This window comes from Lissotriton vulgaris, chromosome 2_1, assembly GCF_964263255.1.
Source record: "Lissotriton vulgaris chromosome 2_1, aLisVul1.2, whole genome shotgun sequence".
Classification (NCBI taxonomy): domain Eukaryota; kingdom Metazoa; phylum Chordata; class Amphibia; order Caudata; family Salamandridae; genus Lissotriton; species Lissotriton vulgaris.
In genome coordinates this window covers 2110840767-2110858149 of record NC_141687.1, presented here as the reverse complement: position 1 = coordinate 2110858149, position 17383 = coordinate 2110840767, and the positions used below count along the sequence as shown (strand labels likewise).

The 17383-nt window shown below is 40.6% G+C and overlaps 1 protein-coding gene across 3 annotated transcripts in view; it reads right to left on the bottom strand.

Moving 5' to 3' along the window:
* MYZAP (myocardial zonula adherens protein) overlaps nt 1-17383 on the bottom strand; it is a 464263-nt gene that overhangs the window by 289889 nt on the left and 156991 nt on the right. For all 3 annotated transcript variants that reach the window (XM_086958378.1, XM_086958376.1, XM_086958377.1), the window contains exon 3: nt 7044-7130. In XM_086958378.1, the coding sequence (XP_086814504.1) occupies nt 7044-7130 (87 nt within the window). The remainder of the gene's footprint in view (nt 1-7043; nt 7131-17383) is intronic.

Below are 17383 nucleotides of genomic sequence, written 5' to 3'. Positions count from 1 at the left end.
CTTCAAAAGAAGCAAACAGGATGCTAGAACAATTGTTTGGTTCTGCCTATCTGGTTGCTGAAGGATCCTGATTTTGTACTACTAGACTTGTGTCCTTGGGTTTGTTGTGGGTACAGTGTCATCTTCAAACAGGATTTTAGTGTTAGATATGGGAGGACACTATGATTTCCGTAGTACACCCCACATGCCCTTATCATCTGTGAACTGTGAGAAGGATGCGAGTCCAAAGATCATAGTCTGATTCCCTGAGTGGCTTAAGAAACACAAAAAGGCTGAAGATGACATTCCTGTAAAGAATCCTAGCTGAACAGTGGCAACTACAACTGACAGGACTTTTCTGTTGCCCTTCGCCACGCTCCCTGAGAGTCTCTAAATGCTCTATTTGAGGTCTTAGGGGCCTTGGCAGTGTACTCCTATGGTTGTATGGGCAACAAAATAAGTTAATAAGTTTGGGAACTCTTTCAAAACTTTGCGTTCCAGAGCTCCAAGGGAACTGACCTTTTCCTTAATACAGTGCAAAGTCTCTTAACATTTTCTGAACCACTCTACTTCCAGGCCTTAGTGGGACCAATCTACTTGGTGTATCTGGCATGCTACATCTCAGTGGACCTGAATCACACCTAGATTCAAGTCTACTGCGACCATAGACTACCATCGGCACTTTTGGGTACTATTCTCACCTAAAAATCATACCTCCAGTCCCACTAATTGGATTTTTGTCATGTTGGTGTCATTATTTTAATGGATTTTTATTGTGTTGTTGAATTTTTTACTCTTTGGGCACTTCTAAATGCTTTACATAATTACTTTGAGTTAGGCTCAGGTATAAATTACTTAATGCATTGACTGGACCTAGCAAGGTAGTGAATGTATTACTTGTAGTAGACCCCAATTCATCCCAACTAATAAAAAACATTTTCACATCCATTAAATGCACTTCATAAGCATCTTGAGTAACTTTGTTCCGCCAGTATATTCCTGGATCAGAAGAGTCAAACGTGGTATTGTAGGAAACACATTCAGGGAACATTAGAGGTGAGAAGGTCTCTCTGCAAGGCATTTTCTATTCAAACTAGTGCCCTTAACCTCAGCGGCAGCGGTTTAGCTCAGCGGCGGGGCCGCGACGGCCAACGGACGTGCGCAGCACTACGAAGTTAGTGCGTGCAACGGCCATTGGCCGTCAGAAGCAGCGAAGGGGTTAAAGAAGAAACCATGAAAGATTTGGTGAGATGTGAAATGTTGAACATTTCACACATTTGCCATAAAGGGAAATTTGGGAATTACTCAAGATTACACTGGTGAAACACAATTTTCCACATGCTAACACGTCTTTTTGTTCGTAACCAAGCTGGCAAGTGCTATATTACATGATGTCATGGGTCTGATGTTATCTACGTTCAAGAAATTTGAGTGTATACATTTTGGTCCAGTCTTTCAGAAGACCGAGCAGAAGATGCAGATGGTCTTTATATTTTATTCTGCCTGCTAACGGTATCCAATGCAGTACATTAAGGTGCCTGTGTGTTCTTTACTGGAAGATGATTATGGCAGCCTTGTATTAAGGAAGTTTATTCTTCTTCATAAATGTACTGTGAAGACCTGGCAGTAGGACATTTTAATAGGCTAGGCTTGACTTATGATATCCTAAAAATGGTTTTCTTTGGCCAGAAGGTGATGTTACATGCTGCCTGATTGGGATATTTCATCTAGGATTAAAGGTTTACAGAGCAAACTGGAATTCTTGACTAGATATTGTCAAAGATGTATAATATTAACTAATATTAGTGCCCTGTGAATACATGTGATAAAAGTGTTCTAAGGTTTTTTTCCCAGTGAACTGGGAACATACATATTGAAGAATATTTGCAACAAGATTTTGGATAACAAAGCTGTTCCGCTGTGTATTTGTAATGGATGTGTTCTGTTTGATAGAAAAAGCTAACCATGCTATGATTGCTTTGCAGATGCACAACTTTCTGTTCTGCAGTTGCTTGTTACCCATTCAAAGGGTACACAGCCTGGCGCTGTCCAGTTCCTCCTGGTTGAAGACCACGCATAATTTGCACGTGGGTAGTTCTTCTCAGAAGTGTCAAAGAGGGCACAAAAAATGTGCATAGGAATGCGGTCCAGAGTACTGGCCAGTGGTTTGGAATCATGGAAGCATTTCCCTATGACTTGTTTGGTTTCCTCAATGTGACACCGTATGGGTGATGGATATTTCCAAGTGTCAGTCCCTTAGTCATAGTGCTATAAGAATCAAGCTGCACCTCCCTCATGAGACCTAAACAGGCTGAAACCATCCGAGGTTGCTTCTTTCCTGTTCAGAGGAGGCCTGGCTTGCGAGTTCATGCACCACTGGAGTTGCATAGGGAGAAAACAATGATGGACTGAAATGCAGCCCAGATTATTTACCAGTGGGTGTCATTAATTTAAGCATTCCACCTACTACCCTTTTGTTTACCTCATCTTATTTGCAAGCCAGAGTAGAAAAATGATCTGCTGTGTCCAAATCCACATGTAGGTGAAGGAGGATACACACTTGTTGAGGTTTTTTTGTTGAATAAATTAAAGATATTCAGGCACTTATGTGGCCATCTCTGCACTGTAGAATGGAGAAGACTCTGACTGTCTTGATTCCCATAAGATGTTGAAATATAGATACTTTTGAAAATGTTTGGTAGCTAGGTATGTTAAGATTGTAAGGATACAAATGAATGTTGCCATTAGGTCTGTAATTCAAGTCTGCAAGACCAGCCTTTGATTCTTGGTCTAAAAACAACAATGCAGGCAGGATTGAAAACAAGAGGGACTCCTTCTTGCTGTAAAATGCATGCATAAATAGGACCACCTCAACAATTATCGAATCTGTGCACAATACTGCCAAAGTAACTGCACACCAGTTCACAGGGTTTGTACTGTATGTGGCTGGTTTGCGGAGAGAGAAGCCATCTAGGAGATTTGGGCCCTGTGAATGATCAGGATAAGAGTGTTGCTTTTCAATGGAATTATATTTGATGTACATCATTAATTTGTCTATTTTGGATAGGAATTGAGTGAAGATGTTGATAAGTGCTAAAAGTAAGGACCATGTTAGTGTTATATTTAGGGTTGTTAAAGAACAACTGGTGAGATTTCTCAATGTGGGAGGTTGCAGCACACTGCAATCGTTTGCATTAAGAAAGCTGCCGCTCAAGTAGAAAATCGAATCAGGCGGCAGAAAGAAGCAGGGCCCCCTGCCGGGCAGCCTAGTGTCGTTTGTGCCGATTTTACTGTGCAGAATAAGCTTCCGGTGCTAAAAAACAGCGTGAGCAGCACAACGCGCTGAATTCCACCCACGTTACTTCACGGAATCTCACAGAGTTTTTATGTAACTCCGCAAAATTGCACGCAGTGAAACTCTGCAAGTTCCAGCCACACTTAGTTGGATTGGGACTTATTTCATTTGGCAATTTTCATTATTTGTCTTTTTCCGGTCTGTCACTGTCTAGCAATGGGCAAGGCACTATCGTGCTCCTTTGGAGCCAGCTGGCAGCATGGCTATAAATGAAAACCGCTTCAGGGCTCATGACTAATGGCTAACCGTCTCTGTGGCTTTTACAAATTTTATTTTAACTTAATTATATTTATTGTTTATTTCTAGCCATGTAATAGAGGTGCTGTCTGGCCCTTGGTTGGATTTCTCTTTTGTTGTTATTACAGTCTTATAGCCCTCTGCCGAGGGCTATATCAGTTGTTAAAGGCCCTGAACTAGAGTTATAGGCCAGAGCCGCAGGCGAGGCCCTGTAACAAGTGAGAGGGCCTCTAACAACCAGTGTAGTCCAAATAAGATGGGCTATAAGGCTAGTAGAACATTCCACCCAGTAAGGGAAGAATGTTCTAAATAGAAAAAGGAGAAACCTAAAAACAAACATTGGTATGTTGGAGCTCCAGGCTTTTCAGCAGCCATTATAAGCCCAAAGCTCCTCCATGGTCTTCAAAGTAGCTCCCAACATTCCAATGTTCTAATCTGCAGTATCTCATTTGCCAGTCACCTTTTCCTGCCTGTCCCAGAATGGAGGTGAGTTTCGCACTATCCTGCTCTGCTGAAGTTGGCTGACAGCACAGCCAAAAATAAGACTGTTGCCAAAGCACGTTCCAGGAATGTCTATGGCAAGCCCTGCTGTGCACATCCGTGCACTGCCTGGGACAGGGGCCAGTTTTGCATCCCAAAAAAATCATCCATGAGTAATCTTCTCTCCTTAGTATACGCAAGATTATCAAATCATCGCTGGCCTGTGGGAAGAGAATCTTTGTCATTCTTTTCTTCTTTAAAGCATTTCCTCTCACTTTCTGGCTTCGAATTTGCTTGATTATCTACACCCCCCCCCTCCGCCTTAATTAATGCTCCATCATCACGAATAGCCATCTAATCAGGGCCATGCCTATGGACTGTAAACTTCGTCTGTTGCCGATTTTTCGATTTGCCTTTATGGTGAAATTCGTTTCAGGTCTTACTACTGGTGGTGTGGAAAATATTTCAGCTTCAACTAAGGTATGTTATATTTTAACTATAGGCACCCGCTTCTACTTTCAATGACTCATTGTGATGGCTTGCAAACTCATGTAGCTTCACACTTTGCCCACAGATTAAAGGCTTCGTCTCCCAACACAATATTCTCATAAGACAACATTACTTGTATTTAGTTTCAATTATCACATTTCTTGGATTCATTCAACTTTGTTCAAGTTGTTCCTGGCATCACTCAGGTTATTGAACAAAATGGATTTCATTTTCAGCCTGAGTGATGTATAACAATTGAGAAATAATTCCTTTCCTTGGAGTTATCATTACCGAACAACATTTTCCATTTGCGGTTTTGTGGTCTACCACCAATCACGGATCCTTCTCATGTCAAATACATTCTTAGGCTTTGGGTAAAATTCATACATAAATAAACACTGGCATTTCATCAAAACCATTCTACTAAATCAGCCCTATCTGAGAGTAAACCCTACCTCACCTATTCAGCATATTATATGGGCCACGGATGCCACTCCAAATACAACTTTCACCATAGAATCTAAGATTTACAAAGTTCAAGACTATCTGGCAAATGGTATTCTAAGATTGCTTTGTGGAGAACCACTGATTCAGATTCCAAGGTGCTATAAAAGTGTCTACTCCACAAAGGTTTCCAGCCTTTGAGATCAGCCAAAAGAAAATTGTAATTGTCTAAGATCTGCTTGGCTGAAAACTCAGTGTGCCCCTAAATTCTCCTTGAATGACGCTACACCCACCCAATGAGCTCTTAAAATCCTTTCAACTTGGCTTTCGCCCCAACAATAGTGCAGAGACAGCTGTGTTATTGGATCCCGATTACCGGAGAAGTATTTTGCAAAAAGTTGGTGCTCTGATCTTACTAAATTGGTCAGTGGCTTTTGGCATAGTCTAAACAAGATATTACTTTCTCAGCTTTCTGAGCTTGCCATTCATGTGTGCATTGCAGTGGGAATATTCCTTTCTCACAAGGAGAGTTCTTCTGGTTCAGCCCGGTTCCATAACCTCTGGCAGCAGATAGGTGCCTTGGGGTGTGCCACAGGTTCCATGCTGGCCCAGATGCTTTTTATCGGCTTTTTAATATTGACATGTTGCCTTTGGTGCATATATTCTATGGTATGGGGTTGTAATTCATCATGTATACTGATGATATACAGAGTTTGCTGAGTTCATACACAGTGAGTAAGGGACAAGTATTTGATCTACACCTGGCACTGCAGACTATTATACAAAGGAGGAACATAAATCATGTGAACCAGAATCCACCTGAAATTTAGATTTTGTTGACCCACACTAGCTCCATTCTGCAGGTTTGCATTCTTTGGCCTGAGACTTAGGATGTCTTTCCAACTACTGCTTTAGTGACATAATAGCATGAGGTGTATATTGATTCTGCCCTTACCTTACGTCAACATGACTATGATTTCCAAGTCCTGTTTTTTCCATCTTAGGGAGCTTCAGAGACTCGTTACTTTTCGAGCGTTCAATCAGAAGGTCATTTTGGTCAATGCTTTTATACATTCAAGAGCGGATTGTGGAATGTGATCTCTTAGGATTGACTAGTAAACACTTCTCGAACTGCAGCATATCTATAGTACTGATACAGATGTTATCCTGTGGTCTTGGTTTGAGGATGTTTATAACCATATCCAATGCTTGCATTGGCTGCCTGTGAGGAAATTGAACACCTTCAAGGCTCTTTGCTTTCTTCAAATAGTCCATCCGCCCGTTACAGATAGCAACTTTAATCGATACAGTCCACTGAATACTCAAGAGTTCAGACCCTAAGCTTATTCTGATGACCTTTGGGGCCAATAAAAAGAAATGGGGTGGCGAAACCTCCCATGTTCTGGGTGTGAGCTGGTGTAATTAGCTTCTGGTGTCCCTCAACTGGAAACCAATTTAGTCAAATTTTGAAGGGCGCTGAAGACCACGCTCTTCCATTCAGTGACACAGTAACTTCCCAGTTGGTCTATTCTTCTATGAATCTCTTTATAGAGCAAGAGACCTCATTTATGGCCTGGACATTGCGCTCCGCAGATAGAAAATGCAGCTACTCATCGAATAAATGACTGCTGTTGTGTGTGCAGTTCCTGGTCAAACAAAAGAATACAGAGAGCCAGGGCAAAGTCCATGTCAATGCCTTTCTGAACACAAATAGTGCCACCTTCCTTAACACCCTCTCCACCCAAAAAATATCATCTCATTTTTGCAACTCTACTGCTGCCTCTTTCTCCCTCAATGGGGCATATCTATTTGTCCTCTAACACCAATTACTAATGTATGTTAATTGCCTATTACATTTTGCTTCAGCATGTAACCAGAGATACAGTAAATCCTCAACATCAGTTTCCTAAAGAGGATATAGTTCCCAAGTTAATAAAGCATATGATTACCTATGTTATTAATTTACAATCTAAAGAATCCACTTCTTATTGCTTTCTGCGTCTGTCAGAAACATATACAAAAATACAGCAACACGTGTTTTGGGCCTTTTTGTGTTTACCAATGTAGGTTGATCAGTTTGAATTTTTTCAGGATGCAAAATTCCATTCTTCCGTCTTCGCCTTGATGGAGAACTTGTCTTGTCAACCTAATGTGTAAAATTAAAAAAAATACATAAATTTAAAAAGCTTCTGGTTATCAGCCATACCTAAAAGTAAAATCGCACACATCTATTAACTTTCAGAAGCAGTTCACGCAGAAGGGTAAATCAGAGGCAATTGAAGAATGTAGTAAGAGTAAACCTTTCTGTTCATCATTTTCTGCTATTCCAATTGTTTTGCAAAGCACACATTATTATCCAAATTTGTGATTTCAAGGGAAAATAATAAGTGCACTGTTGCAATTTTAAGAATGTTACCCTTGAGGACTTTTCTTTTTAAGCGTTCAGGATTTTTCTTTCTTTTTTTTTTTTTACAAACTTTGCTGGTTTCTTGCTAATGCTAGAAGGCCAGTGTACAGTTCTAGAGGCTCATTTACTAGTGTTCACGGCTTAGTTAATGCAGCTTTCTGAAGAATAAAACACTAGTTTCATTGAATCTTATTATATCTATAAAAGCACAACACTCAGTAACAAGGCAGGGTGAATGGTGGCACTGAGAAAGGTATTTTAGAAACCCTTATAGCTTGAAAAGGTGATAGTTTTTAAGACTCACATTTGATATACCTATAATTGATTCTCCACTGGACTGCATGGTAGACCGTGATATTACATAGTGGAGTGGTGTGGCTCACTGGTTAGAGGCGGCAGACCCGGAAGCAGAGGACAGCCCGGGACCAGGGTTCAATTCCCGAGGCGGCAGGGTCGTGAACCAGGGTCAGCGGACTCGATAATTCTCGCCTCGGTGCCTACTCTAACCAGGGATCAAACTCGGCAACTCTGGGCATTAGATTGCCTGATCTCCACAACTGCCCCCCTCAGACGCCGGGGATGCCTGGTTTCACCTTGGAGATACCCATTAGGGAACATCTCACAGGGAAAGCCAGGACGGGTTCCCCAGCGGTCTATAGCACCAGGACGCCTCCGGGTAGCAGTGCGCTTTACAAGACAATTTACATTACACACAAGTATGGGCTGTCCTCTAGCAAAATCTGGCGAGGGGACCCTAAAAGGTTATATCTGCTGGCACCCTTAGAGATGTACCAGTAAGCTGATGAGGAGATGCCTTTGTGTTTAGGCCCCATGCACCACAGATGTCTATGCTGCACTCCACACAGATTAATGATATGGAAAGCAGTACTTCATGTAATCATAGTTAACATAAGGTGAAATTTAAAAGAAAATCTATTTGTTTGGCTACTATAGAGACCATACCTTGGACGAAAACAAAACGTTATCAACTTTAGTAAATTCAAGTGGTTCTGACTTTCATGAACGATAAAAAATTAAACATGGTACTAAGAAATGCAAATGCAATGTAGTGTCAAACAATGTAACTCCCTATCGTACCCTTAATTTAACGCTGTACACAATGAGAATCATCCTTTAGTATGAAAATGTGTGCTATAAATAAGGGTTATAATTAATTTAATGCATCTTGTAATTCAAATGCATAACTCATTTGAAAAGAATCTGTAAATGTATCTTTGGAGCCAACTGAAAGCTAAATAAATCATGTGTTATAGCAATTGAAGTTAAGCCTCTGCCCCTTTTGGATTAAGGATTCAGAAAAGGGGGTGGTGATGAACAGAGTGTCTGAATTAAGCAGACCACTCTTACCCAGTCCAAAGATCAGGGCTTGATCCATCACCGTTATTTAGCTCACTGCACCATCCGAGCTCAGAACCTGGCTATATGCAAATATGTCTGTCCCTGGCCCAGTGCAAGCGGTTGTTTTAGGTCATTCCAAAGCTTAATGGTTATTTAATCAAAAGTCTCAATTAACACCTTTCATAGACCTGATCAGTGTGTCTTTTTGAAAAAAAATGTATATGATTAGACCGCTAGTATAAGAGTTGCAAAGATCAGCCCTTTTCAAAAAAAGCAATTTTGTTTTTGTTTTGGCTGTTCGCGGGAAATTTACATTATGGGAGGATCATTGGTTCAATATATCACAACTGATATCACGATTCCTACTTCTCTCTAGATACTGTAATCTACAGTGCCTGTTCTTCAACATGCCTCAGCATTAAAGCATTCTACAGAGTTTAAATTCAAATCACAAAAACACCTTTAACGAAATAAACCTGGCTAAGAACCGAAATTCGCCATATTAAAAACCTGGCTAAGAACGCAAATAGGCAGAGCTGCACACCACAATAGAAACTAAAATTACTAAAAAAAATTGGGTCGTAGATGGTAGGGGCACTAAAAACTTGAAAGTTGGGTGTGATTACTAAATAACATGCGATCAATAGAAAAAGCACCTAATGGTGCTGTACAAGATTACTGACCCAGGCAAGAACAGTTCAGTAGATCAAGGAGACATGTCCAAACTTGGAATCAGTCGCATAGACACTGTGAAACTAATGAAAAATGTTAAATCCTCGCTTGCTACTGATCTTAAAGGGCTCCCCGCTGCCCTAAAGAAGCTAAATCTCCCAAAAAGGGGGCTTGATCCTAACAACTATGTTTAATTCATTTATACAGTTGGGCCTGGTTCTACAGTCATGGAAAGGAGTAATCTTGTATTCAAACGAGGCCCTAAAAAGCTTGGGGCAAGAGCTACGTTTGATGCTTCTATCTGCTTTTGTTGACATTAATCAGATCATGTATTTCATGGCGCCCAAGGAGGCAGGAACCCACACTTTAACATCACTTGTCATCAACTCATTTAGCACATCTTCGGAAGGAGCATTTCAGAAAGGTAACAGGAAGACAAGCTGGAAGATTATAAACTCTCCTTGATGGCGACAATAGCATCTATGCCTAGAACAGTGCATAAACCAGTGTTAAAAAAGGGAAAGGGAGTAAAAAGCCTAGCCCAGAGTAGGGATATTGACGCTACCTCCAGATTTAGGAATAGGAAATACACCACCGACACCTTATCTAATTTAAGGCAACCTTATCTCGATTTTAATCTGCGGCTCCAGTATAAAGGTTTCTTTATCTCCCTTTTAAGGCTTCTTTTTTTTTTTTTTTTTTTTTAATTTTTTTGTCCTTATATTTGCCACCAGAATATATTTGCTCTAGATGGCTTCTTGCTGGTGCATGGAAATTGAAGGGCAGCATCAACACGTCATCTATAATGTGTAAGTCAGCCAGAGTCTATTGATGACTAGGGGCCAGATGTAGGTGGGCAAATACCGGTCGGTAACGGGGAAATACAGTAAATTTCATTCAATCTTACCGACCGGTATGTAGCCATGTGGGATGTAGGAAAGGAATCGGTAATAAGGAATCGGTAAATACCGATTCCTTAATACGGATTCCATATTGGCATTGCATTTAAGGAGTAATACTGATTCCTTAAATGCAATGTAGGTAGCACTTAAAACAGTGCACCTCAGCCTTATGGAATCGCTATTTACCACTAACTTTAAGTTGGTGGTAAGTAGCGATTTCCTTTCAAAAAGCACTTTTTTGCTATTTTAAAGTGCCATGTGGCACACATCCATGCCCTTAGGGCATGTATGTGCGCCCCATGTACACACATGCACATTTCAGGGGTGCAACAGGGTGTCCACCTGACACCCTTGAAATACCTCCTGGTATTACCGATTCGGTAATAACGAATGTCTTCACATTCATTCCTATGGGCCTCCAAGCCCATAGGAATGAATGGGTAGGTATTCGTTATTACCGAATCTCAATTACAGATACGGTAATAACGAATATTAAGAATTCAGTATTTTTTACCGAATTCTTAGCTTCATCTGAAATATCGATTTCTAAATACCGAATCTGTAAAATTCGGTATTCAGAATTCGGTATTTCCCCATTACCTACATCGGGCCCCTGGTGCGCCTCTGTTCAGCCCTACTAGACTCTAATGTAGAAGGGATAAGAGCAATATCAGATGCTGTTTTATTTTGCTCCAAAGGTGGCACAGTATACGCGATGGGTAATCTTGTATAATTCATGAGGCAGGCCATCAAACTCTGGCAGGCAAATACTTAACTAATCAGCATCACTGTTAATGTATACTTTGTAGCAAAGATTCTGAGATATTTCTTATGTAAAATAATGATTGTATATAGTTTAATGTAAAGCTTAAACAAAAAAGTATACTACTACCAATACAACCACTGATACACTGAACATCCAAGTCTAGAAAAAATAGTTTCCGATAAATTAAGTCAACTGCAGTAAAACGAAAGTAGGCATTAAACTACAATTACATTTTTTGTGGGCCGAGTTATCTATTTCACACTGTGCAGCAAAAGGATAAATAAGCCACTTGATTCCTAAGGAAATACTATACTTTTATTGATGATACACACAGTCTTTCACGCCGTATTGCTTGCACTAGCCTCTTTGTTAACATTTCTCATCTATCATGTAGGAAGTGAACAAAATGTAGGACAGACAAAGCCAGAGTTTCAAAGCAAGAAGCGTTTTGATAGATCTACGTTTCTTCTCGGCTCTTGTCACTTTTTATATGAAATAAAAGTAGGACCATGTTTTCTGCATTATTGACTAAATAATCTACAAGCGCAATTAGGGAGTGGCAATTTGAAAAAGATACAATTAAAATATAATCAAAAGAACCCCATTTGAGAATTTAGAAATAAAAAAGGTATGCTACCTATACACTGTTATTTTCAGGACTAGTGCAAAATGTGGTATTGCGCCACAACTACCTTAAACCATCAAAACTGACAAATTAGCAGATACAAAGCAACATAAACTATATATAGATACCCGCCAGACCTTCCACCTGTAATAGTGTTTGTAAGAACTGGCTGATGGATGTACCGATTTGTTTTCTTAACTGATCTGCTGGAGCGTTGCTATGATCTGAAGGTATGGAAGTGACTGGTAGGATCCCTGACGGAAAATGGGCGTACCTCAAGAAGAACCTTCTAGAAACATTGGCAGAACAGGCTGTGCACTGAGACACGTATAACATCTTTCTTTCAATTTCAATGTTGCCAATGGTTGTCACAAATAATATAAACCAAGAACTACAAGAACAGCACACACAGCAGTAAAAGTATCATACCGCATTGGCAATAACAAGGGCAACAAGGTTTTGCTGTGACATAGATGGCCCCAGGGCCACTGTTATGCAGAACTGCAGGGAACAGCACGCTCTGGATAACTCACCGAAGCAGGTGAAACCTTAAAGAGAACGGCGAGGAAAGGGGAAGTCACACGCGCTGGAAAGGGGAAGTCACACACACTCGAAAGGGATGTAGCAGGCATTTTTCAGAAGAATATGCTTTCATCATTTATTTCTGCACTTTCCCTTATAGTTCTAACAGACATCTGAAATATTACCCTCACAGAAAGCAGTTCCACTCTAGTGGCTAAATAAAGAAATAAGGGTAACACCATGTTACAGAACCAGAAGTTAAGTACCTGCAGAGCAAATGTTTTTGACAGAGTATTTCCTTCAGTTACTGTGAAACACATGGGAAATGGAATCTCTTCAAAAAGGTCCAGCATATTGTGTGCATGACTTCAGTTCATAAACTTAGGCCTAGAATGCTGTTTTAAGACAGTTAATGGAGCACGTTTTGAATTAAAGGAGTCTAGAAGGCAAGGAACTCGCTGCCCAACAGGTATTCCGTGAAAGCCTTCCAGGATTACAGGAAGTTATGAGGATCCATGTAAGAATTTGGAAGCTGAAAGGGGTGAGAACCCTTCCAAAGTAATCATCTCAACCCTTGTCAAGTAGAACAATTAAAGTCACTAAATAGAGGTCTGCTTAACCCTCTGGTTGGTTGGGCCAAAACAATCAGGCTTAACTTCGAGACAATGTATAAAGTATTTATGCATCAATCAAACAGTACTAAAGTGAAAAAGCAACAAGAAAAATTCCAAACTAATTTAGAAAAATAAAGTTTATTTTAATAAATAAAATTACGCCAGCATAACAAAAATCTAATACGTAGAACTGGAGATAAATTTGTAAAGTTTTATTATCGCCAAAAATCACAACCCTCTGAAAAGCACAATGTGGCAATCGCAGTTATCTGGTCTCACTAAACTGGGTCAACCACAATGGAGCACGTGTTGGATACAGGGACCAGGTTTGTCCCGGCTGAAAGTTTACCTTTGGACTTAGAAACTTTTAAAGAAAAAGAAGTGGTTGTAAATGAGTCGTAGGCGGGTCAAGCTGCAACCTGGATCTCAAGTGGGGTTTGACGATGATTGGTTGCTGAACAGTGGGGTTCAAGCGCAATCATCAAAGAAGCCAGGAAAGCTCAGAGTGTGTGAAGCCCAAAGTCTGCACCCAGGCAGAAGCTTGGCAAAGTCCCAGTTCCTGCAGTTTTGGGACAGGAGGAGTACACTCTAATACCAATCAATGGTCTAGGACCAGGGACAACCCCTGGGGGTTAGGACTCAGTCCAGCAGAGGCTCCAGAAGCCAGAAGGGTCCAGGGCTGATCCAGGTGGAACTGGTCAGCTGGCAGTTGCAGAGGGAGAGGCCTCTAGAAATTTCTATCCCTGCAGCTCAAACAAGAGATAAGCCATCTGATGCCTGGAGTCACTTCTGGGGTCCTAGATTCAAGGCAAGCACGCCCAGTCTTCCTACAGGCTTCAGACAGCAGGGCAGTCCTTCTGATCTTCACAGGTCCGGACATGTTTCAAGGAGGGTGCTGGGGAGGCCACATTTATGCCCCATGCCAGCCTGTGGGTGTGGGGAAACTCCTGGCCTCTCTCTAGACAATGGGGTAAATGTTCTGAGCAGTGACCCTACCAACTTTTGAAGCATGTGCTGTGTGTTTCACTGTATTGTATCCCAGTGTCGTTTTCCTCCTTAATACAACATGACAGAACCTTTGTTCAGCTGGTCAAAGCTCCCTGTGGCCACACTGAGTTGATATGATAGTGGGCATACCCTCCATTAGGGTTACTCCAAACCAGTCCTGGAGCTGCCCCCCTCCGCCATCCCGGTTTTGAAGCCATGCTGACTAGCAAGACAAAGTGAGGCAGGGCTAGATGTTAGCTACATCTACCAGTGACAGAGTAGGCATCCTTTAAAGCTCGGGAAGGAGCCAAGCACAAGCCCTCCAGGCCATCCTGCTCAAGGAGGAAAAACACCCCTTCACAACCAAGCCCTCTGCCACTGTCTGGCAACATCTCACCACAGGGGAGCAATTCCTGCAGCCACATGTCCTGCAGGACATCCAGCTGCAGAGTTTTTTTTGGCTGATGTAACTCAAGGCTCCTATGTAAACTGCCTGCATGCAGTATGAAACTGAGCTAATGTAAATCACTCGCACACATTTTTTGTCTTGTCACATTATATAAAACTGCAAATAAATAAAAATATAAATAAATGAATAAATAACTATGAGCTGTATCTTCCCCCATCCCCACTTTTTCAACTCGCTCAGTACGCATAAATGGTAAACATGCAACTCATAAGTGCTTGGTCCTACTGCGACACTCTGTATGTCAATGGGAACATAGCTGCTCCCAAGCAGAGCTCCTATTCGAGCTTTTTCTTTTTTTTTTTTACATATCAGCCTTGTATTAAAAAAAGTGCAAAGCTGGTAGCTGTAAAGTATAGGTTGGAGGAATTCACGTAATTTGCTTTAGCATTATTACCAAACATTTTGCGAAAATTATGCATACTTAAGGAAAATGCTAATCCATCATTTAATGTAATATTTTAGAGCAAACTGTTTCTTGGTTTCGAATGAAGCATCTGTGGCAATTTGCTTACTGTGAATAGTGTATATTTAAGTGAAATGTTTTATTTCAGGAATTGTGCGTAGCAAGCGTAATGTGAAATTCCAAAACTTTCGCTAATTATGCTTGTATAATCTACATTTCGCCTAGGCTTCCTTAATGCTGTACATCTTTAGTTATTGCTAGTCACTATGCTAACTAAAAACTGCAGGCAGGGAGGATAAACAGATGGTGCAGTAAATTAAGAGAATAATAAAGTCCACGATTTAGGTACCTTTTTTGACAAGTGGAGAAATAGAGAAACAGACTAATTTCTCTTAGTTATCCCACACTTCAGAATATCCTTCTCTTGATTATGCGAAGCTAGTCTAACTGAAATAATGCGCTATTTTTCATGTAATGGTCTTTGCAAGTGAACTGGTGCAGTCTGTGTGTTTTTTTATGATGTATTATCAAAGCTGAAAAAGTTTAATTAATCTATTAGCTCCCATGTTTTTTTTCAAGAAACGAAATTTGCTTCATACAACTTGTGTTCCTATGTATTCCGTCATCGCCAATGGTTAAATATGTTCAGTTTGATTCAAGCGACTATAAATTATGTCACACTAATTTGCCAGAGTTGTCATTACTATTTAAGGCTATATTTACATAGATTGTGCCTTGTTGCATGTTCGTGATCAAGATAACGAGAATATTGGACAGCCAAATTACATTCGGAACCAGATTTCTTTATGCTTAAAGTGTGTGTCTCCTTGCGCCTGGCTGTGAGGAGACGTGCCCTATAGGTGTAGTAGAGATTTACTCTATTACTTTGAATGTAATCTAATATGACCTCTAGGCTAGCAGTCCCCTCCTGTACGAAGAAAATTATTCTTGGTTTGAATAAAAGGCAATTCGGCCCCTAAGACTACCCTAGTATTAAAATGTAATAATTTGGTTTTGTATTTATTTTTATATCGCCTTCACATCACCTTTTCACCGACCATTAAACGGGACACAATCCGCAGTGTTGACAGTCGCTGTACACATATAAGAGAAGGACATTTTGATAATTGAGTTTGTAAAAAAGATACAACCCTATACATACCTAGTTATTATAATATTTATAAATAAATTGGATTATGTTTCAAACTAATATCAATCAATCAATAAAAACTATATTTTGCAAACCATAAAAGTACATATACAATACAAAATTCTTATCACACAAAAAGATGTAAACACATATCATGTAAAGTGCCAAAAGTGAAAAAATATGCTTTCTTCCACAGAATAAGGTCAGAACAGAAAATGAAGATATAAATAATACAAAATTCACAGCGAGTCATTACTGGTCCAGACAATTTCTCAGTTTAACTGTTAGTTTTAAAAATTCCTTAATTTGGAGGATACTGTCACTATGCAAAAGTTGTAAATACATTAGTGCCGTTCTGATTTGTGTATAATTAAGTTTTTTTAAAAGAGTTACCAGGTAGCGCTTGCGTGGGAATTCATAAAACTAATAGAAAAGGCAGCGCACATGATCCAGTGCAGACATATTTTTAGTGACTCTCTGAGATACTACGCGAAGAGTCAAACAAGCCTCTACAAAGTTCAGAGCTCTGGTTTGACAGCCTCATCATTCAAATTGTAGCCTTGGGAAAACAAAAGCAGGCCTGGGTGAAAGAGGACTAATTTGTGTGTGTGCGGTGGTACAGGGGCTGAATACTGCTCTAGAAAGATTTTAACTACGTGGGGAGGTTAAATAACCACATAACCTGTCACACGTGGCAGTAATTTAGCCTCAATCTGCATGAGGGGGTATGGCCAGACACAGCAAGATTGGTGTCTGAACTTAGCCCTATTCCAGCCCATGAGCATAAAACATTCTGTCCAAATTCATATTCTAACGTGGCTGGTGCTCGTCATCCTGCTTGTGCTTACCTCATATTGGAGATACCCACAAGAAATCTACATGTTCTGCTCATTCTTGTTTTGCAGGTTAGTCTTTTTCTCGTTCTTTGAGCAATGCTGAGCATGAGAAGGAGCAAGCGGACCCCGTGAACATTTAACAATGCCAACAGCAGTCATCAGCAGGAGTGTTGGCTCTACCACATTAGAAAATAGAAGTGTCCATTAATGCTTTAACCTAGAAACACTCAGGCATCACTGCACCTCCCAACATGTCCAGGGATACCTTGCCTTATTGTCAGTCCAAATGTGCCAGCCCCACCCAATCATCTGTTCCCACCCCTAAGACCAGTTAGATATGGTCTCTGATCTAGAAAAACAGCAGGAGCTGCATACAAAGGGGGCAAACCCACAGCTCAGCCTGAGCAAAAGAAGGCCCGCGATGTGGCACGACCACACACAGGAGAAGCTTGGCTAGATCATGGCTCTTGATATTTTATTGTAATACTTTTGTTTTGAAAAACATAATGAAAGCAGTTTTCCTATATCATTAACAATGCATGAATTAGAACAAGCACCAAGGTCCTCAAATCAAGTGTCCTCTAGTGGGCTGGGAGGTCAAATGGAGAAACGCGAGAGAGAAGAAGGTAAGTGAAATCAGGAAGAGGAGAGGGCTAGAGCCGATCTATGAGAATGACAGTGCTGAAT